The 22,112-nt window shown below is 57.2% G+C and overlaps 2 protein-coding genes across 2 annotated transcripts; one reads left to right on the top strand and one right to left on the bottom strand.

The window, feature by feature from the left end:
- The first annotated feature begins 1,248 nt into the window (after positions 1–1,248).
- RCVRN (recoverin) lies at positions 1,249–8,484 on the top strand. Its single transcript, XM_080639877.1, has 3 exons — positions 1,249–1,747; positions 6,083–6,194; positions 8,309–8,484. The coding sequence occupies exons 1-3, from the start codon at positions 1,367–1,369 to the stop codon at positions 8,392–8,394; spliced, it is 579 nt and encodes a 192-aa protein (XP_080496003.1). The 5' UTR covers positions 1,249–1,366; the 3' UTR covers positions 8,395–8,484.
- Positions 8,485–8,599: 115 nt separating this feature from the next.
- On the bottom strand, positions 8,600–15,230 carry RPL28 (ribosomal protein L28). The gene is made up of 5 exons (XM_080639878.1): positions 15,021–15,230; positions 13,784–13,869; positions 10,387–10,510; positions 10,187–10,305; positions 8,600–8,724 (listed from the first exon to the last, which is right to left on the bottom strand). Exons 2-5 carry the CDS (start codon positions 13,862–13,864, stop codon positions 8,635–8,637), a joined length of 414 nt encoding a protein of 137 aa, XP_080496004.1. The 5' UTR covers positions 13,865–13,869; positions 15,021–15,230; the 3' UTR covers positions 8,600–8,634.
- Between the last annotated feature and the right edge of the window lie 6,882 nt (positions 15,231–22,112).

The following is a 22,112-nucleotide window of genomic DNA, read 5'->3' as shown; positions in this document are numbered from 1 at the left end:
CCTCCTCCTCCTCCTCCTCCCATTGAGGCTTTGGGGTCCCGTCCTCTTTCACTCCCCCCCCCCCTCGCCCTTTATTGCCCCCCCATCGCCCTCCTTCACCCCCTATCTGCCCCCATCACCCCTTATCGGGCCCCCACTGCCCTCCTATTGACCCCTATCAGCCCCCATCGTCCCTATTGCCCCCCCATCACCCCCTATTGACCCCTAGCTGCCCCCATCACCCCTCGTTACCCCCATCGCCTCTCCATTGACCCCTATTGCCCCTCTAGCCCCCCCATAGCCTCCCCATAGCCCCCCTTTCCCCTCTCTATCGCCCTCTATCGTCCCCTATCGCCGCCTATCGCTCCCCATTGCTCCTCCATCTTCCCCTATAGCCCTCCTATCACCCCTATAGCCCCCCTGGCACCCCCTATCCCCCTCTATCGCCCCCTATAGCCCGCCTATTCCCCCCATCGCTCTGTATCTCCCCCTATTGCCCCCTATAGCCCGCTCTATCGCCCCCTATCTCCCTCTATAGCCCCTCATTGCCCCCTATAGCCTGCTCTATCGCCCCCCTATAGCGCTCCTATCGCCCCCTATCGCTTCCTATTGCCACCTATCGCGCTCCTATCACCCCCTATAGCCACTCATTGCCCCCTATAGCCTGCTCTATCGCCCCCCTATCGCGCTCCTATCGCTTCCTATCACCCCCTATCGCCCCCCTATTGTGCTCCTATCGCCCCCTATCGCGCTCCTATTGCCCCCTATCGCTTCCTATCGCCTCCTATCGCCCCCTATAGCCACTCTATCGCCCCCTATCGCGCTCCTATCACCCCCTATCGCGCTCCTATCGCCTCCTATCGCGCTCCTATCGCCCCCTATAGCCACTCTATCGCCCCCTATCGCCACCTATCGCGCTCCTATCGCTTCCTATCGCCCCCTATCGCGCTCCTATCGCCCCCTATAGCCACTCTATCTCCCCCTATCGCCCCCTATCGCGCTCCTATCGCCCCCTATCGCTTCCTATCGCCCCCTATAGCCACTCTATCTCCCCCTATCGCCCCCTATCGCGCTCCTATCGCCCCCTATCGCGCTCCTATCGCCCCCTATAGCCACTCTATCTCCCCCTATCGCCCCCTGTCGCGCTCCTATCGCCCCCTATCGCTTCCTATCGCCCCCTGTAGCCACTCTATCTCCCCCTATCGCCCCCTATCGCGCTCCTATCGCCCCCTATCGCTTCCTATCGCGCTCCTATCGCCCCCTATCGCCCCCTATCGCCCCCTATCGCGCTCCTATCGCCCCCTATCGCTTCCTATCGCGCTCCTATCGCCCCCTATCGCGCTCCTATCGCGCTCCTATCGCGCTGCTGTCGGGGCCCGGCCTGGGCATGGGCACGGCGCGGAGCCGCGCGCTCTCGCGGGAGCTGCTGGAGGAGCTGCAGGCGAGCACGCGCTACTCGGAGGAGGAGCTGCGCGCGTGGCACGAGCGCTTCCGGCGGCAGTGCCCGGACGGGCGCATTTCCCGCGCCGACTTCGAGCGCCTCTACGGGGCCTTCTTCCCGGGCTCGGAGGCGCGCGGCTACGCGAGTCACGTGTTCCGCAGCCTGGACGCCAACGGCGACGGCAGCCTCGACTTCCGGGAGTACGTCCTGGCGCTGCACCTGACGGCGCCCGGGCGCGCGCGCCTCAAGCTCGAGTGGGCGTTCTCGCTCTTCGACGTGGACCGCAACGGCGAGGTCAGCAAAGGGGAGGTGCTCGAGATCGTCACGGTGAGAGCGGGGGGGGGGGGCTGCGGGGCTGTGGGGGGTGTGGGGCTGTGGGGTAATGGGGGCTGTGGGGTAATGGGGGCTGTGGGGCTGGGTGTGGGGCTATGGGGTAATGGGAGCTATGGGGCTGGGTGTGGGGTAATGGGGGCGATGGGGTAATGGGGGCTGTGGGGTAATGGGGGCTGTGGGGTAATGGGAGCTATGGGGCTGGGTATGGGGCTATGGGGTAATGGGGGCTGTGGGGCTGGGTGTGGGGCTATGGGGTAATGGGAGCTATGGGGTAATGGGAGCTATGGGGCTGGGTGTGGGGTAATGGGAGCTATGGGGCTATGGGAGCTATGGGGCTGGGTGTGGGGTAATGGGAGCTATGGGGCTATGGGAGCTATGGGGCTGGGTGTGGGGTAATGGGAGCTATGGGGCTATGGGAGCTATGGGGCTGGGTGTGGGGTAATGGGAGCTATGGGGCTGGGTGTGTGGTAATGGGAGCTATGGGAGCTATGGGGCTGGGTGTGGGGCTATGGGGTAATGGGAGCTATGGGGCTATGGGAGCTATGGGGCTGGGTATGGGGTAATGGGAGCTATGGGGCTCAGCATGGGGTAATGGGAGCTGTGGGGTAATGGGGGCTATGGGGTAATGGGGGCTATGGGGTAATGGGGGCTGTGGGGTAATGGGAGCTGTGGGGTAATGGGGGCTATGGGGTAATGGGAGCTATGGGGTAATGGGAGCTATGGGGCTATGGGAGCTATGGGGCTGGGTGTGGGGTAATGGGAGCTATGGGGCTCAGCATGGGGTAATGGGAGCTATGGGGCTATGGGAGCTATGGGGCTGGGTATGGGGTAATGGGAGCTATGGGGCTCAGCATGGGGTAATGGGAGCTATGGGGCTGGGTGTGGGGTAATGGGAGCTATGGGGCTGGGTGTGGGGCTATGGGGTAATGGGAGCTATGGGGGCAATGGGGCTGGGTATGGGGGGAGCTATGGGGTAATGGGAGCTATGGGGCGCTGGGGGCTATGGGGCTGGGTATGGGGGCTATGGGGTGAGCTATGGGGCTGGGCGTGGAGCTATGGGGTGATGGGGGGCTATGGGGTGAGCAGGGGCCCTAACGCCATGGGGCTCTACAGGGCACAAAGGGGCCGTATTGTGATGGGGATCTCTGGGGCGAGAAGCTCCTGTGACCCAATAGGGATCTATGGGGCGAGGAGGCCCCGTTGCGTAATGGGGCTCTATGGGGCTGCCCCACAGCCCAGGCACATGCAGGGGCTGCAGGGATTTGGCTTTGCCCCCCCCCGGGGTTAAATCCCCTTAAACCGGATGGAAAAGGGAGGGGGGAGGGGATAAAGCTGCTTTGGGGGGGGATTAAATACCCCCCCCCCCGGGTTAATGAAAGGACCCAGAGCCTGCGGGGGGGACATGGGGGCTCTATGGGGCTCTATGGGCTCTATGGTCTCTATGGGTCTCTATGGTCTCTATGGTCTCTATGGGTCTCTATGGGTCTCTATGGGTCTCTATGGTCTCTATGGGTCTCTATGGGTCTCTATGGGTCTCTATGGGTCTCTATGGGTCTCTATGGTCTCTATGGTCTCTATGGGTCTCTATGGGTCTCTATGGGTCTCTATGGTCTCTATGGGTCTCTATGGTCTCTATGGTCTCTATGGGGCTCTATGGGCTCTATGGGCTCTATGGGCTCTATGGTCTCTATGGGTCTCTATGGGTCTCTATGGGCTCTATGGTCTCTATGGGGTCTCTATGGTCTCTATGGGTCTCTATGGGTCTCTATGGGTCTCTATGGTCTCTATGGGTCTCTATGGTCTCTATGGTCTCTATGGGGCTCTATGGGCTCTATGGGCTCTATGGTCTCTATGGGTCTCTATGGGTCTCTATGGGCTCTATGGTCTCTATGGGGTCTCTATGGTCTCTATGGGTCTCTATGGGTCTCTATGGGTCTCTATGGTCTCTATGGGTCTCTATGGTCTCTATGGTCTCTATGGGGCTCTATGGGCTCTATGGGCTCTATGGTCTCTATGGGTCTCTATGGGTCTCTATGGGCTCTATGGTCTCTATGGGGCTCTATGGGCTCTATGGTCTCTATGGGTCTCTATGGGTCTCTATGGGCTCTATGGTCTCTATGGGTCTCTATGGTCTCTATGGGTCTCTATGGGCTCTATGGGTCTCTATGGGCTCTATGGTCTCTATGGGTCTCTATGGTCTCTATGGGTCTCTATGGGTCTCTATGGTCTCTATGGTCTCTATGGGTCTCTATGGTCTCTATGGTCTCTATGGGCTCTATGGGTCTCTATGGTCTCTATGGTCTCTATGGTCTCTATGGGGTCTCTATGGTCTCTATGGTCTCTATGGGTCTCTATGGGTCTCTATGGGCTCTCTGGTCTCTATGGGTCTCTATGGTCTCTATGGTCTCTATGGGCTCTATGGTCTCTATGGGTCTCTATGGGTCTCTATGGGTCTCTATGGTCTCTATGGTCTCTATGGGTCTCTATGGTCTCTATGGGTCTCTATGGGTCTCTATGGGTCTCTATGGGTCTCTATGGGTCTCTATGGGTCTCTATGGTCTCTATGGGCTCTATGGGCTCTATGGGCTCTATGGGCTCTATGGTCTCTATGGGTCTCTGTGGTCTCTATGGTCTCTATGGTCTCTATGGGTCTCTATGGTCTCTATGGGTCTCTATGGGTCTCTATGGGTCTCTATGGTCTCTATGGTCTCTATGGGTCTCTATGGTCTCTATGGGTCTCTATGGGTCTCTATGGGTCTCTATGGGTCTCTATGGTCTCTATGGTCTCTATGGGTCTCTATGGTCTCTATGGTCTCTATGGGTCTCTATGGTCTCTATGGTCTCTATGGGTCTCTATGGTTTCTATGGTCTCTATGGGTCTCTATGGTCTCTATGGTCTCTATGGTCTCTATGGTCTCTATGGGTCTCTATGGTCTCTATGGTCTCTATGGGTCTCTATGGTCTCTATGGTCTCTATGGGTCTCCTCTATGGTCTCTATGGGTCGCTATGGTCTCTATGGTCTCTATGGTCTCTATGGTCTCTATGGGTCTCTATGGGTCTCTATGGTCTCTATGGTCTCTATGGTCTCTATGGTCTCTATGGGTCTCTATGGTCTCTATGGGTCGCTATGGTCTCTATGGTCTCTATGGTCTCTATGGGTCTCTATGGGTCTCTATGGTCTCTAGGGTCTCTATGGTCTCTAGGGTCTCTATGGTCTCTATGGGTCTCTATGGGTCTCTATGGTCTCTATGGTCTCTATGGTCTCTATGATCTCTATGGGTCTCTATGGTCTCTATGGTCTCTATGGTCTCTATGGTCTCTATGGTCTCTATGGGTCTCTATGGTCTCTATGGTCTCTATGGTCTCTATGGTCTCTATGGGTCTCTATGGTCTCTATGGTCTCTATGGTCTCTATGGGTCTCTATGGGTCTCTATGGTCTCTATGGTCTCTATGGTCTCTATGGTCTCTATGGTCTCTATGGGTCTCTATGGTCTCTATGGGTCTCTATGGTCTCTATGGTCTCTATGGTCTCTATGGTCTCTATGGGTCTCTATGGTCTCTATGGTCTCTATGGGTCTCTATGGTCTCTATGGGTCTCTATGGTCTCTATGGTCTCTATGGGTCTCTATGGTCTCTATGGGTCTCTATGGTCTCTATGGTCTCTATGGGTCTCTATGGTCTCTATGGTCTCTATGGTCTCTATGGGTCTCTATGGTCTCTATGGTCTCTATGGTCTCTATGGGTCTCTATGGTCTCTATGGGTCTCTATGGTCTCTATGGGTCTCTATGGGCTCTATGGTCTCTATGGGTCTGTATGGGTCTCTATGGTCTCTATGGGTCTCTATGGTCTCTATGGGTCTCTATGGTCTCTATGGTCTCTATGGGTCTCTATGGTCTCTATGGTCTCTATGGGTCTCTATGGTCTCTATGGTCTCTATGGGTCTCTATGGTCTCTATGGGTCTCTATGGTCTCTATGGTCTCTATGGTCTCTATGGTCTCTATGGGTCTCTATGGTCTCTATGGTCTCTATGGTCTCTATGGGTCTCTATGGGTCTCTATGGGTCTCTATGGTCTCTATGGGTCTCTATGGGTCTCTATGGTCTCTATGGTCTCTATGGTCTCTATGGTCTCTATGGTCTCTATGGTCTCTATGGGTCTCTATGGGTCTCTATGGTCTCTATGGGTCTCTATGGGTCTCTATGGTCTCTATGGTCTCTAGGGTCTCTATGGTCTCTATGGTCTCTATGGGTCTCTATGGTCTCTATGGTCTCTATGGGTCTCTATGGGTCTCTATGGGTCTCTATGGGTCTCTCTGGCTCCCCCCAGGCCGTTTTCAAGCTCATCCCCCCCGAGGAGCAGAAGTTGCTGCCCGAGGATGAGAACAGCCCCCAGAAGCGGGCGGACAAACTCTGGGCCTACTTCAAGAAGGGCGACAACGGTACCGGGCCCAAACCAGCCTGAACCGCCCCAAACCAGCCCCAAACCCACCCAAAACCAGCCCCAAACCCACCCAAAACAGCCCCAAACCCACCCAAAACAGCCCCAAACCCACCCAAAACAGCCCCAAAACCGCCCAAACCAGCCCCAAAACCGCCCAAACCAGCCTGAACCGCCCCAAACCAGCCCCAAACCCGCCCAAACCAGCCCCAAACCCGCCCAAACCAGCCCCAAACCCACCCAAAACAGCCCCAAACCCGCCCAAACCAGCCCCAAACCCACCCAAACCAGCCCCAAACCCACCCAAAACAGCCCCAAACCCGCCCAAAACAGCCCCAAACCCGCCCCAAACCAGCCCCAAACCCGCCCAAACCAGCCCCAAACCCACCCAAAACAGCCCCAAACCCGCCTAAAACAGCCCCAAACCCGCCCAAAACTGCCCCCCATTGACCCCCATGGTTCTGTCCTCCCCCCCCATTGACCCCCATGGTTCTGTCCTCCCCCCCATTGACCCCCATGGTTCTCCCCCCACCATTGACCCCCATGGTTCTGTCCTCACCCCCCATTGACCCCCATGGTTCCCCCCCCATTGACCCCCATGGTTCTGCCCCCCCATTGACCCGCATGGTTCCTCCCCTCCCATTGACCCCCATGGTTCCTCCCCCCATTGACCCCCATGGTTCTCCCCCCCCATTGACCCCCATGGTTCTCCCCCCCATTGACCCCCATGGTTCTGCCCCCCATTGACCCCCATGGTTCTGTCCTCCCCCCCATTGACCCCCATGGTTCTGCCCCCCATTGACCCCCATGGTTCTGCCCCCCCATTGACCCCCATGGTTCTGCCCCCCCCATTGACCCCCATGGTTCTCCCCCCATTGACCCCCATGGTTCCTCCCCCCATTGACCCCCATGGTTCTCCCCCCATTGACCCCCATGGTTCTGCCCCCCCATTGACCCGCATGGTTCCTCCCCTCCCATTGACCCCCATGGTTCTGCCCCCCCATTGACCCGCATGGTTCCTCCCCTCCCATTGACCCCCATGGTTCTCCCCCCCCATTGACCCCCATGGTTCTGCCCCCCCATTGACCCGCATGGTTCCTCCCCTCCCATTGACCCCCATGGTTCTGTCCTCCCCCCCATTGACCCCCATGGTTCCTCCCCCCATTGACCCCCATGGTTCTCCCCCCCCATTGACCCCCATGGTTCTGTCCTCCCCCCCCATTGACCCCCATGGTTCTGCCCCCCATTGACCCCCATGGTTCTGTCCTCCCCTCCCATTGACCCCCATGGTTCCTCCCCCCATTGACCCCCATGGTTCTCCCCCCCCATTGACCCCCATGGTTCTGCCCCCCATTGACCCCCATGGTTCTGTCCTCCCCTCCCATTGACCCCCATGGTTCCTCCCCCCATTGACCCCCATGGTTCTCCCCCCCCATTGACCCCCATGGTTCTGTCCTCCCCCCCCATTGACCCCCATGGTTCTGTCCTCCCCCCCATTGACCCCCATGTTTCTGCCCCCCATTGACCCCCATGGTTCTGTCCTCCCCCCCCATTGACCCCCATGGTTCTCCCCCCCCATTGACCCCCATGGTTCTGTCCTCCCCCCCCATTGACCCCCATGGTTCTCCCCCCCATTGACCCCCATGGTTCCTCCCCCCATTGACCCCCATGGTTCCTCCCCTCCCATTGACCCCCATGGTTCCTCCCCCCATTGACCCCCATGGTTCTCCCCCCCATTGACCCCCATGGTTCTGTCCTCCCCCCCCATTGACCCCCATGGTTCTCCCCCCCATTGACCCCCATGGTTCTGCCCCCCCATTGACCCGCATGGTTCCTCCCCTCCCATTGACCCCCATGGTTCTCCCCCCCATTGACCCCCATGGTTCCTCCCCCCATTGACCCCCATGGTTCTCCCCCCCCATTGACCCCCATGGTTCTGTCCTCCCCCCCATTGACCCCCATGGTTCTGCCCCCCCATTGACCCCCATGGTTCTGTCCTCCCCCCCATTGACCCCCATGGTTCTGCCCCCCCATTGACCCCCATGGTTCTGCCCCCCATTGACCCCCATGGTTCTGTCCTCCCCCCCATTGACCCCCATGGTTCTGCCCCCCCAGACAAGATCGCCGAGGGCGAGTTCATCGATGGGGTGATGGACAACGATGACATCATGCGCCTCATCCAATACGAGCCCAAGAAATAGGGGGGGACCCCAAAACCAAGGGGGGGCCCCCCAAAACCGGAGGGGGGGGCCCTGTCCATGGAGCATCCCAAGTGGGGCCATTGGGATGGGGGGTGATGCTGCTGCTGATGATGATGAAGGGGGGGGGTTGGGACCATGCAACCCCCCCTGCACCCCCCCAGCCCCACATGGCCCCCCCCCAATAAACGCAGGCGGACTCGGGGGGCGCTGTTGGGACCCCTTTATTTGGGGGGGGGGGGTTCATGGAGCCTTCGCCGCCCGGACCCTCTTCTTCTTCAGCACCACCGGCTTCTGGCTGCGCAGGATGGCGCTGGCGCGGCGCAGCGCGGCCTGGGGGGGGCACAGCGGTTAATGGGGGGGGGGGGCACCCCCAAAAGAGGGGGGAATGGCCCCAAAATCGGGGGGAAATGACCCCAAAATAGGGGGAAATGGCCCCAAAATAGGGGGAAATGGCCCTAAAATAGGGGGAAATGACCCCAAAATAGGGGGAATGGCCCCAAAATAGGGGGAAATGGCCCTAAAATAGGGGGAAATGGCCCTAAAATAGGGGAAAATGACCCCAAAATAGGGGGAAATGACCCCAAAATCAGGGAAATGACCCCAAAATAGGGGGAATGGCCCCAAAATAGGGGGAAATGACCCCAAAATAGGGGGAAATGACCCCAAAATAGGGGGAAATGGCCCAAAATAGGAGGAAATGACCCCAAAATAGGGGGAATGGCCCCAAAATAAGGGGAAATTGCCCAAAATAGGGGGAAATGACCCCAAAATAGGGGGAAATGACCCCAAAATCAGGGAAATGAGCCCAAAATAGGGGGAATGGCCCCAAAATAAGGGGAAATTGCCCAAAATAGGGGGAAATGACCCAAAATAGGGGGAAATGACCCCAAAATAGGGGGAAATGACCCCAAAATAGGGGGGATACCCCCAAAATAGGGGTCCTAGAGCCCACCCCATTGCATTTAATGACCCCCCCATGGTCATACCCCCCCCTTCGGGCCATAATGAGCCCTCCCAAACACCCCCATGGATGGGGTCTAAAGCCTCCTATGGGCTCCACTGGGTCCTAAAGCCCCCCCCCGGCTGCCTCCTATGGGCTCCAATGGGTCCTAAAGCCCCCCCCCGGCTGCCTCCTATGGGCTCCAATGGGTCCTAAAGCCCACCCCCCCCCCATTTAATGCCCTCCCCATTTAATGCCCTCCCCATTTAATGCCCTCCCCATTTAATGCCCCCCCTACATTAAATACCCCCCCCATTTAATGCCCCCCCCACGTTTAAACCCCCCCCATTTAAAGCCCCCCCATTTAATCCCCCCCCATTTAAAGCCCCCCCATTTAATCCCCCCCATTTAAAGCCCCCCCCATTTAAAGCCCCCTCCCCATTTAACCTCCCCCCATTTAAACCCCCCCCATTTAAAGCCCCCCCATTTAATCCCCCCCATTTAATGCTTCCCCCCCCAATTTAAAGCCCCCGCCATTTAACCCCCCCCATTTAACACCCCCCATTTAAAGCCCCCCCATTTAAAGCCCCCTCCCCATTTAACCCCCCCCATTTAATTCCCCCCCATTTAACCCCCCCCCATTTAATGCCTCCCCCATTTAAAGCCCCCCCCATTTAATGCCTCCCCCCCATTTAATGCTTCCCCCCCCATTTAACCCCCCCCCCATTTAACCCCCCCCATTTAAAGCCCCCCCCATTTAATCCCCCCCCATTTAACCCCCCCCATTTAAAGCCCCCCCCATTTAAAGCCCCCCCCATTTACAGCCCCCCCCCCCCTTAAAGCCCCCCTGACCATGCGCAGGTCCCCGCGGTACTTGTTCTTGCGGATGATGTTCCGGAGGCTGCCCAGGGTGGCCCGAGCGTCCCTGCGGATCGGGACCCGGTTGTAGGCCGAGGCCGGCTTCCGTTGCCCTTTTAAGGCACAAAGGACGTCAAAGGCGGGGAGGGTACAAAGGGCGGTTAAAGCGGGGGGGGGGGGGCGCGGGCACCGACCCGCGCGTTTCTTTAGCACCACGACGATGCCTTTGCCGTCGGGGGCCGGCTCCACCCCCACGGTCTTGCGATGGATCAGGCCGTTGTAGCGGAAGGAATTGCGGGCCTTGAGGTTGTTGGGTTCCTGCGGGGGGGGGTTTAGGGGGGTCCCAATGGGGTTTGGGGGGGTCCCAATGGGGTTTGGGGGGGTCTTAAAGGGGTTTAGGGGGGTCCCAATGGGGTTTGGGGGGGGTCCTAAAGGGGTTTAGGGGGGTCCCAATGGGGTTTGGGGGGGGTCCTAAAGGGGTTTAGGGGGGTCCCAATGGGGTTTGGGGGGGTCCCAATGGGGTTTGGGGGGGGTCCTAAAGGGGTTTAGGGGGGTCCCAATGGGGTTTGGGGGGGTCCCAATGGGGTTTAGGGGGGTCCCAATGGGGTTTGGGGGGGTCCTAAAGGGGTTTGGGGGGGGTCCTAAAGGGGTTTAGGGGGGTCCCAATGGGGTTTAGGGGGGTCCCAATGGGGTTTAGGGGGGTCCCAATGGGGTTTGGGGGGGTCCTAAAGGGGTTTAGGGGGGTCCCAATGGGGTTTGGGGGGGTCCCAATGGGGTTTAGGGGGGGTCCTAAAGGGGTTTAGGGGGGTTCTAAAGGGGTTTAGGGGGGTCCCAATGGGGTTTGGGGGGGTCCTAAAGGGGTTTAGGGGGGTTCTAAAGGGGTTTAGGGGGGTCCCAATGGGGTTTAGGGGGGTCCTAAAGGGGTTTGGGGGGGTTCTAAAGGGGTTTGGGGGGGTCCCAATGGGGTTTGGGGGGGTCCTAAAGGGGTTTAGGGGGGTTCTAAAGGGGTTTAGGGGGGTCCCAATGGGGTTTAGGGGGTCCTAAAGGGGTTTAGGGGGGTCCCAATGGGGTTTGGGGGGGTCCTAAAGGGGTTTAGGGGGGTCCTAAAGGGGTTTGGGGGGGTCCTAAAGGGGTTTAGGGGGGTCCTAAAGGGGTTTAGGGGGTCCCAATGGGGTTTAGGGGGGTTCTAAAGGGGTTTGGGGGGTCCCAATGGGGTTTGGGGGGGTCCTAAAGGGGTTTAGGGGGGTTCTAAAGGGGTTTAGGGGGGTCCCAATGGGGTTTAGGGGGGTCTTAAAGGGGTTTAGGGGGGTCCCAATGGGGTTTGGGGGGGTCCTAAAGGGGTTTAGGGGGGTCCCAATGGGGTTTGGGGGGTTCTAAAGGGGTTTAGGGGGGTTCTAAAGGGGTTTGGGGGGGTTCTAAAGGGGTTTAGGGGGGTTCTAAAGGGGTTTAGGGGGGTCCCAATGGGGTTTGGGGGGGTCCTAAAGGGGTTTAGGGGGGTCCCAATGGGGTTTGGGGGGTTCTAAAGGGGTTTAGGGGGGTTCTAAAGGGGTTTAGGGGGGTTCTAAAGGGGTTTGGGGGGGTTCTAAAGGGGTTTAGGGGGGTTCTAAAGGGGTTTGGGGGGGTCCCAATGGGGTTTGGGGGGGTCCTAATGGGGTTTAGGGGGGTTCTAAAGGGGTTTGGGGGGGTCCCAATGGGGTTTAGGGGGGTCTTAAAGGGGTTTAGGGGGGTCCCAATGGGGTTTAGGGGGGTCCTAAAGGGGTTTAGGGGGGTTCTAAAGGGGTTTGGGGGGGTTCTAAAGGGGTTTGGGGGGGTCCTAAAGGGGTTTAGGGGGGTTCTAAAGGGGTTTAGGGGGGTCCCAATGGGGTTTAGGGGGGTTCTAAAGGGGTTTAGGGGGGTCTTAAAGGGGTTTAGGGGGTTCTAAAGGGGTTTGGGGGGGTTCTAAAGGGGTTTAGGGGGGTCCCAATGGGGTTTAGGGGGGTTCTAAAGGGGTTTAGGGGGGTTCTAAAGGGGTTTAGGGGGGTCTTAAAGGGGTTTAGGGGGGTTCTAAAGGGGTTAGGGTTAGGGTTAGGGTTAGGGTTTAGGGGGGTCCCAATGGGGTTTGGGGGGGTCCCCATGGGGTTTAGGGGTCCCCATGGGTTTAGGGGTCCCCAATGGGGTTTAGGGGGGTCCCCATGGGTTTAGGGGTCCCCAATGGGGTTTAGGGGGGTCCCCAATGGGGTTTAGGGGGGTCTTAAAGGGGTTTAGGGGTCCCCAAGGGGGTTTAGGGGGGTCCCCATGGGTTTAGGGGTCCCCAAGGGGTTTGGGGGGGTCCCAATGGGGTTTGGGGGGGTCCCAATGGGGTTTAGGGGGGTCCCCAATGGGGTTTGGGGGGTCCCCAATGGGGTTTAGGGGGGTCCCCAATGGGGTTTGGGGGGGTCCCAATGGTGTTTAGGGGTCCCCAAGGGGGTTTCGGGGGGTCCCCAATGGGGTTTGGGGGGGTCCCAATGGGGTTTAGGGGTCCCCAAGGGGTTTAGGGGGGTCCCAATGTGGTTTAGGGGGTCCCAATGGGGTTTAGGGGGTCCCAATGGGGTTTAGGGGGGTCCCCAATGGGGTTTAGGGGTCCCCAAGGGGGTTTCGGGGGGTCCCCAATGGGGTTTAGGGGGGTCCGCATGGGTTTCGGGGGGTCCCCATGTGTTTCGGGGGGTCCCCATGGGTTTCGGGGGGTCCTAAAGGGGTTTCGGGGGGTCCCCATGGGTTTCGGGGGGTCCCCATGTGTTTCGGGGGGTCCCCATGGGTTTCGGGGGGTCCCCAATGGGTTTCGGGGGGTCCTAATGGGGTTTAGGGGTCCCCAATGGGTTTCGGGGGGTCCCCAATGGGTTTCGGGGGGTCCTAATGGGGTTTCGGGGTCCCCAATGGGTTTCGGGGGGTCCCCAATGGGTTTCGGGGGGTCCCAATGGGTTTCGGGGGGTCCCCAATGGGTTTCGGGGTCCCCAATGGGTTTCGGGGGGTCCCCAATGGGTTTCGGGGGGTCCCCAATGGGGTTTGGGGGGGTCCCAATGGGGTTTCGGGGTCCCCAATGGGTTTCGGGGGGTCCCCAATGGGTTTCGGGGGGTCCCCAATGGGGTTTAGGGGGGTCCCCAATGGGTTTCGGGGGGTCCCCAATGGGGTTTGGGGGGGTCCCAATGGGGTTTAGGGGTCCCCAATGGGGTTTAGGGGGGTCCCCAATGGGGTTTAGGGGGGTCTTAAAGGGGTTTAGGGGTCCCCAAGGGGTTTCGGGGGGTCCCCAATGGGGTTTAGGGGGGTCCCCAATGTGTTTCGGGGGGTCCCCAATGGGGTTTCGGGGGGTCCCCAATGTGTTTCGGGGGGTCCCCAATGGGGTTTGGGGGGGTCCCAATGGGTTTCGGGGTCCCCAATGTGTTTAGGGGGGTCCCAATGGGGTTTGGGGGGGTCCCCAATGGGGTTTTGGGGGGTCCCCAATGGGGTTTTGGGGGGTCCCCAATGGGGTTTCGGGGGGTCCCCAATGGGTTTAGGGGTCCCCAATGGGTTTCGGGGGGTCCCCAATGGGTTTCGGGGGGTCCCCATGGGTTGCCCCCCCCGCTGGGGGGCACTGACCGTGCTGTAGGTCTGCTTGTTGCGCTTGAGGAGGAAGCTGGAGCAGTTGCGCAGCACCATCCACTGCAGGTGGGCAGACATGGCGCCTATGGGGCAGCACTGGGGCTCACACCCGCCGCACCCCAGCCCCTATGGGGCCAGAGCCCCCTATGGAACCCCCATAGCCCCCTATGGGCCCCCCATCTCCCCCTATGGAACCCCCACAGCCCCCTATGGGCCCCCCATCTCCCCCTATGGACCCCCCATCTCCCCCTATGGGCCCCCCATCTTCCCCTATGGGCCCCCCATCTCTCCCTATGGAACCCCCATAGCCCCCTATGGAACCCTCATATCCCCTTATGGGCCCCCCATAGCCCCCTATGGAACCCTCATCTCCCCCTATGGGCCCCCCATAGCCCCCTATGGAACCCTCATCTCCCCCTATGGGCCCCCCATCTCCCCCTATGGACCCCCCATATCCCCTTATGGGCCCCCCATATCCCCTTATGGGCCCCCCATAGCCCCCTATGGACCCCCCATCTCCCCCTATGGGCCCCCCATCTCCCCCTATGGGCCCCCCATCTCCCCCTATGGACCCCCCATCTTCCCCTATGGACCCCCCATAGCCCCCTATGGACCCCTCATCTCCCCCTATGGGCCCCCCATCTCCCCCTATGGACCCCCCATCTTCCCCTATGGAACCCTCATAGCCCCCTATGGACCCCCCATCTCCCCCTATGGGCCCCCCATCTCCCCCTATGGACCCCCCATCTTCCCCTATGGATCCCCCATCTCCCCCTATGGATCCCCCATCTCTCCCTATGGACCCCTCATCTCCCCCTATGGATCCCCCATCTCCCCCTATGGATCCCCCATCTCCCCCTATGGGCCCCCCATCTTCCCCTATGGACCCCCCATCTCCCCCTATGGATCCCCCATCTCCCCCTATGGGCCCCCCATCTTCCCCTATGGATCCCCCATCTCCCCCTATGGATCCCCCATCTCCCCCTATGGGCCCCCCATCTTCCCCTATGGACCCCCCATAGCCCCCTATGGATCCCCCATCTCCTATGGAACCCCCATCTCCCCCTATGGACCCCCCATATCCCCCTATGGGCCCCCCATCTCCCCCTATGACCCCCCCATATCCCCCTATGACCCCCCCCATCCCCCTATGGCCCCCCATAGCCCCCATAGCCGCCTATGGCCCCCCCATATCCCCCCCATCTCCCCCTATGGCCGCAGCCACACGCGGCACCTCCGCTCGCTGCAGCCGCCGGAAACGGAAGGAGCGGGAGGGCCGAGGCGCGGCGAGAGGAGCCCTCGGCTTCGGCAACTTCCGGTTCTCCTCGGCAATCTCCGGCTTCGGCAACTTCCGGTTCTCTTCGGCAATCTCCGGCTTCGGCAACTTCCGGCACCCTTCGGCAACCTCCGGCCTCGGCAACTTCCGGTTCTCTTCGGCAATCTCCGGAGATGCCTCTAAACCTGCCCCAAATGCCACCAAACCAGGGGATCTATGGGGCTGGGAGGGGATGTATGGGGCTGGGAGGGGATGTATGGGGCTGGGAGGGATGTATGGGGCTGGAAGGGGATGTATGGGGCTGGGAGGGATGTATGGGGCTGGGGGGGGATATATGGGGCTGGGGGGGAACTATGGGGCTGGGGGGGGATGTATGGGGCTGGGGGGGGATGTATGGGGCTGGGGGGGATGTATGGGGCTGGGGGGGGATGTATGGGGCTGGGGGGGATGTATGGGGCTGGAAGGGGATGTATGGGGCTGGGAGGGATGTATGGGGCTGGGGGGGATGTATGGGGCTGGGAGGGGATGTATGGGGCTGGGGGGGGATGTATGGGGCTGGGAGGGGATGTATGGGGCTGGGGGGGGATGTATGGGGCTGGGGGGGATGTATGGGCCTGGAAGGGGATGTATGGGGCTGGGAGGGATGTATGGGGCTGGGGGGGGATGTATGGGGCTGGGGGGGATGTATGGGGCTGGGAGGGGATGTATGGGGCTGGGGGGGATGTATGGGGCTGGGGGGGGATGTATGGGGCTGGGGGGGATGTATGGGGCTGGGAGGGGATGTATGGGGCTGGGGGGGATGTATGGGGCTGGGAGGGGATGTATGGGGCTGGGGGGGATGTATGGGGCTGGGGGGGGATGTATGGGGCTGGGGGGGATGTATGGGGCTGGGGGGGATGTATGGGGCTGGGGGGGGATGTATGGGGCTGGGGGGGATGTATGGGGCTGGGAGGGGATGTATGGGGCTGGGGGGGATGTATGGGGCTGGGGGGGGATCTATGGGGCTGGGGGGGATGTATGGGGCTGGGGAGGGATCTATGGGGCTGGGGGGGATGTATGGGGCTGGGGGGGATGTATGGGGCTGGGGGGGATGTATGGGGCTGGGGGGGGATGTATGGGGCTGGGGGGGATGTATGGGGCTGGGGGGGATGTATGGGGCTGGGGGGGGATGTATGGGGCTGGGAGGGATGTATGGGGCTGGGGGGGGATGTATGGGGCTGGGGGGGGATGTATGGGGCTGGGGGGGATGTATGGGGCTGGGGGGGGATGTATGGGGCTGAGAGGGATGTATGGGGCTGGGGGGGGATGTATGGGGCTGGGGGGGATGTATGGGGCTGGGAGGGATGTATGGGGCTGGGGGGGATGTATGGGGCTGGGAGGGATGTATGGGGCTGGGGGGGATGTATGGGGCTGGGGGGGGATCTATGGGGCTGGGGGGGGATCTATGGGACTGGGGGGGGATCTATGGGGCTGGGGGGGGATCTATGGGGCTGGGGGGGGATCTATGGGGCTGGGGGGGGATGTATGGGGCTGGGGGGGGAATCTATGGGGCTGGGGGGGGATGTATGGGGCTGGGAGGGATGTATGGGGCTGGGGGGGGATGTATGGGGCTGGGGGGGGAATCTATGGGGCTGGGGGGGGATGTATGGGGCTGGGGGGGATGTATGGGGCTGGAAGGGGATGTATGGGCCTGGGAGGGATGTATGGGGCTGGGGGGGATGTATGGGGCTGGGGGGGATGTATGGGGCTGGGAGGGATGTATGGGGCTGGAAGGGGATGTATGGGGCTGGAAGGGGATGTATGGGCCTGGGAGGGATGTATGGGGCTGGGGGGGATGTATGGGGCTGGGGGGGATGTATGGGGCTGGGGGGGAACTATGGGGCTGGGGGGGGATGTATGGGGCTGGGGGGGGATGTATGGGGCTGGGGGGGATGTATGGGGCTGGGGGGGATGTATGGGGCTGGGGGGGAACTATGGGGCTGGGGGGGGATGTATGGGGCTGGGGGGGGATGTATGGGGCTGGGGGGGATGTATGGGGCTGGGGGGGATGTATGGGGCTGGGAGGGGATGTATGGGGCTGGGGGGGATGTATGGGGCTGGGGGGGATGTATGGGGCTTGGGGGGGATGTATGGGGCTGGGGGGGGATGTATGGGGCTTGGGGGGGATGTATGGGGCTGGGGGGGGATGTATGGGGCTGGGGGGGATGTATGGGGCTTGGGGGGGATGTATGGGGCTGGGGGGGGATGTATGGGGCTGGGGGGGGAATCTATGGGGCTGGGGGGGGATCTATGGGGCTGGGGGGGGATCTATGGGGCTGGGGGGGGATCTATGGGGCTGGGTCCATCGGGTCCATGCCGGGCTCCATCCCTTGTCGCACCCTTTCAGTGCTGAGCTGGGGATCAGAGCCGGGGCCGCGCAGGCGCGTCCGCTCCTGCGCAGCTCCGCCTCGGGCACCGGGGGTCGCTGCATGAGCCCTCGACGGCGTCGGCGTGCTCTGCGCCTGCGCGGCCCCCCCTCCGCCGGCCGCCCTGAGGGAGGCGGGAGCCTTCCTCCCGCTGCCCTCCCTTCCGTCGCTGTTGGGGCAAGCCCCGGCCCTTAGCGGGGCGCAGCGTCCCCTGCTCTGCCCTTGGGGTGCGCTCCCGCCTCGCTCGGCTTCCGCAGGGCGCTCCTCTCTGCGCTGCTTCTGTCGTGCAGGGTTCGATTTGTCCCCGTCCCTAAAGCCACCCCTTGCTTTGTAGACCTTTATTACATCATTCGTTGCTATAAGGTTTTATATGATACGTATGATACCTAATAGTATAGATTATTGTAATAGATTTCTGTTATATTAATAATATTATTGTAATATTTAAAGTATATTTATTAATATTTATATATTTATTTTATATAGTTATACATAATTATATCTAATTATATATAGTATATATTATTTTATATATATCTTCATATATAAATATATATTTTATATATTATATATAATATTTATATATATTTATATTATATAATTATTAATAATTATTAATATTATATAATATATAAATTATATACAATTATTAATATAATAATATTTCTATATAATATATTTTATCTATTATAATATTTATATTTATAATGATATTATATTTCTTTATTTATATTATATTATATATTTATTAATAGTTATTAATATTGTATAATATTTAAATTATATTATGTATAATTATTAATATAATATTTTTATATAATTTTATATATTTTATATATATTATAACATTAATATTTATAATGATATAACATTTATATATTTTAATATTATATTATATATTTATTAATAGTTGTATTATATAATATTTTAATTATATTAATATATAATTATTAATATAATAATATTTATATATAACTTTATGTATTATATATTTTAATATTTATATTTATGATGATATAATATCTATATATATTTATTTATATTATATGATATATTTATTAATAGTCGTTAATATTATATAATATTTAAATTATATATAATTTTTAATATAATAATATTTCTATATAATTTTATATATTTTATATATATTATAATATTTATATTTATAAGGATAGAATATTTATATATTTATTTATATTATATTATATGTTTATTAATAACTATTAACGTTATATATTTAAATTATATTATATAAAATTATTAATATAATAATATTTCTATATAATTTTATATATTTTATATATATTATAATATTTATATTTATAAAGATAGAATATTTATATATATTTATTTATATTATATGATATATTTATTAATAGTTATTAATATTATATAATATTTAAATCATATTAATATATAATTATTAATACAATGATATTTCTATATAATTTTATCTGTTTTATATATATTATGATATTTATATTTACCAGGATGGAATATCTATATATATTTATTTATATTATATGATATATTTATTAATAGTTATTAACATTATATAATATTTAAATCATATTAATATATAATTATTAATACAATGATATTTATAATTTTATCTGTTTTATATATATTATGATATTTATATTTCCAAGGATAGAATATCTATATATATTTATTTATATTATATGATATATTTATTGTTATTAACATTATATAATATTTAAATCATATTAATATCTAGTTATTAATACAATGCTATTTCTCTATAATGTGATCTGGTTTATATATATTATGATATTTATATTTCCCAGGGTGGAATGTTTGTTTTTCTCCATTTGATTGTACCCTTTGATATCATCTCTCATTAAGGTCGTCAACATCCGGCTCTAAAGCTCCCGAGGCACAAAGCGGCCGAGCTGCAGCACGCGGCCTCCGCAGCTCCCCTGTTGGTTTCTGCTCTCTGGGCCCGCTCGCCTCCAGGAGCAGCGCCTGAACCGCAGCGCAGCAAAGCCCCGGCCAGGGCTCCCCATTGAGTTACGCGGGTGCCAACAGAGCTCCCCCGGCAGCGGGGCCATTGCCCTTTTAAGGGCATAGGGGGCGTGGCCTCGCAGCCCTGACTCCGCCCCTTTTACCCCATTGCCCATTTAAGACATGAAGTGGGGCCCATAATAACTGCTCTGCCCCATTGCCCTTTTAAGGGTATGAGCGTGTGGCCTCCATAGCTTGACTGCACCTGTTTAACACACCAAGGGGCCTCTCACCCTTATAAGGGCATAGGGGCGCGGCCTCACAGCCCTGACTCCACCCCTTTTACCCCATTGCCCATTTAAGACATGAAGTGGGCCCCATAATAACTGCTCTGCCCCATTGCCCTTTTAAGAGTATGAGTGTGTGGCCTCCATAGCTTGACTCCGCCTGTTCAAGACACAAAGGGGCCTATCACCCTTATAAGGGCATAGGGGGCGTGGCCTCACAGCCCTGACTCCGCCCCTTTCACCCCATTGCCTCTTTAAGACATGAAGTGGGCCCCATAATAACTGCTCTGCCCCATTGCCCTTTTAAGGGTATGAGCGCATGGCCTCCATAGCTTGACTGCGCCTGTTCAAGACATGAACGGGCCTCTCACCCTTATAAGGGCATAGGGGCGTGGCCTCCCCGCCTTGACTCCGCCCCTTTTACCCCATTGCCCCTTTAAGACATGAAGTGGGCCCCATAATAACTGCTCTGCCCCATTGCCCTTTTAAGGGTATGAGCCTGTGGCCTCCATAGCTTGACTCCGCCTGTTCAAGACACGAAGGGGCCTCTCACCCTTATAAGGGCATAGGGGGCGTGGCCTCACCACCTTGACTCCGCCCCATTACCCCTTTAAGAGCTATCGCCCCACCACCTCCCCCATTGCCCCTTTAAGGCCGCAGGGGGCGTTCCCTCCCTTGGGCCCGCCCCTTCCCGCCCAGGGCCGGCACCATCGAGCCGCGCCGCGCTAGAGCGCCGCCGGGCCTTTATAAGCGCGGGCCCGGCACTTCCGCTCTCAGTCCAAGATGGCGGCGGCGCGGGCGGGACGCGCTCTCCGCGCAGGTGGAACGCGGCCTAGAGGGGCCATGGGGAGCCCTGTGGGGCCCTATGGGGGTAACCTGGGGGCCCCGTCCCTTCTTTATGGGGGGCTTGGGGGTGCAAGGCTCTAATAAAGGTGCTTTAAGGATCCCGTGGCTCATAAAGGGGGGCTTTGGGCGTCCCATTTACCACATGGGGGGGTTATGGGGGCAGCTTTGGGGGTCCCATCCCCTATAGGGCTGCGGGTGGGGTGATTTGGGGGTCCAGTGTCCCCCCCCCCCCCCGCTGGGTGCAAGTGGTGCGGCCCAGCCCCATAGGGTAGAATGGGGGCTATGGGGGGGGCCTGTGGGGTGATAGGTGGGTCTATGGGGGGCTGTGGGGGCTCTGTGTGGGTCTGTGGGGTGCTATGGGGGGTCTATGGGGTCCTGTGGAGGGGTCTATGGGGTGCTATGGGGGGTCTATGGGGTGATATGTGGGTCTATGGGGTGCTATGGGGGGTCTATGGGGTGATATGTGGGTCTATGGGGTGCTATGGGGGGTCTATGGGGTGATATGTGGGTCTATGGGGTGTCTATGAGGGGTCTGTGGGGTGCTGTGGGGGGGTCTATGGGGTGTCTATGAGGGGCTGTGGGGGCTCTATGTGGGTCTATGGGGTGCTATGGGGGGTCTATGGGGTGATAGGTGGGTCTGTGGGGTGCTATGGGGGGTCTGTGGGGTGCTGTGGAGGGGTCTATGGGGTGCTATGGGGGTCTATGGGGTGATATGTGGGTCTGTGGGGTGCTATGGGGGGTCTATGGGGTGCTGTGGAGGGGTCTATGGGGTGCTATGGGGGTCTATGGGGTGATATGTGGGTCTGTGGGGTGCTATGGGGGGTCTGTGGGGTGCTGTGGGGGGGTCTATGGGGTGATATGTGGGTCTATGGGGTGTCTATGAGGGGCTGTGGGGGCTCTATGTGGGTCTATGGGGTGCTATGGGGGGTCTATGGGGTGATATGTGGGTCTGTGGGGTGCTATGGGGGGTCTGTGGGGTGATAGGTGGGTCTATGGGGGGCTGTGGGGGCTCTGTGTGGGTCTATGGGGTGCTATGGGGGGGTCTATGGGGTGATATGTGGGTCTGTGGGGTGCTATGGGGGGTCTATGGGGTGCTATGGGGGGTCTATGGGGTGATATGTGGGTCTATGGGGTGTCTATGAGGGGCTGTGGGGGCTCTATGTGGGTCTATGGGGTGCTATAGGGGGGTCTATGGGGTGCTATGGGGGGGGTCTATGGGGCTCTATGTGGGTCTATGGGGTGCTATAGGGGGGTCTATGTGGGGCTGTGGGGCTCTATGGGGAGGCTGTGGGGTGTCTATAGGAAGCTATGGGGCTCTGGAGTGTCCCTAGGGAGCTCTAGGGCTCTATGGGGGGTCTATGGGGTGATATGTGGGTCTGTGGGGTGCTATAGGGGGTCTATGGGGTGATATGTGGGTCTGTGGGGTGCTATGGGGGGTCTATGGGGTGCTATAGGGGGTCTATGGGGTGCTATAGGGGGTCTATGGGGTGATATGTGGGTCTGTGGGGTGCTATGGGGGGTCTATGGGGTGCTATAGGGGGTCTATG

Source organism: Psittacula echo (assembly GCF_963264785.1).
Source record: "Psittacula echo genome assembly, contig: SCAFFOLD_123, whole genome shotgun sequence".
Classification (NCBI taxonomy): Eukaryota; Metazoa; Chordata; class Aves; order Psittaciformes; family Psittacidae; genus Psittacula; species Psittacula echo.
Note: the sequence above shows the minus strand (reverse complement) of the source record. Positions and strands in the feature narration are given on the sequence as shown.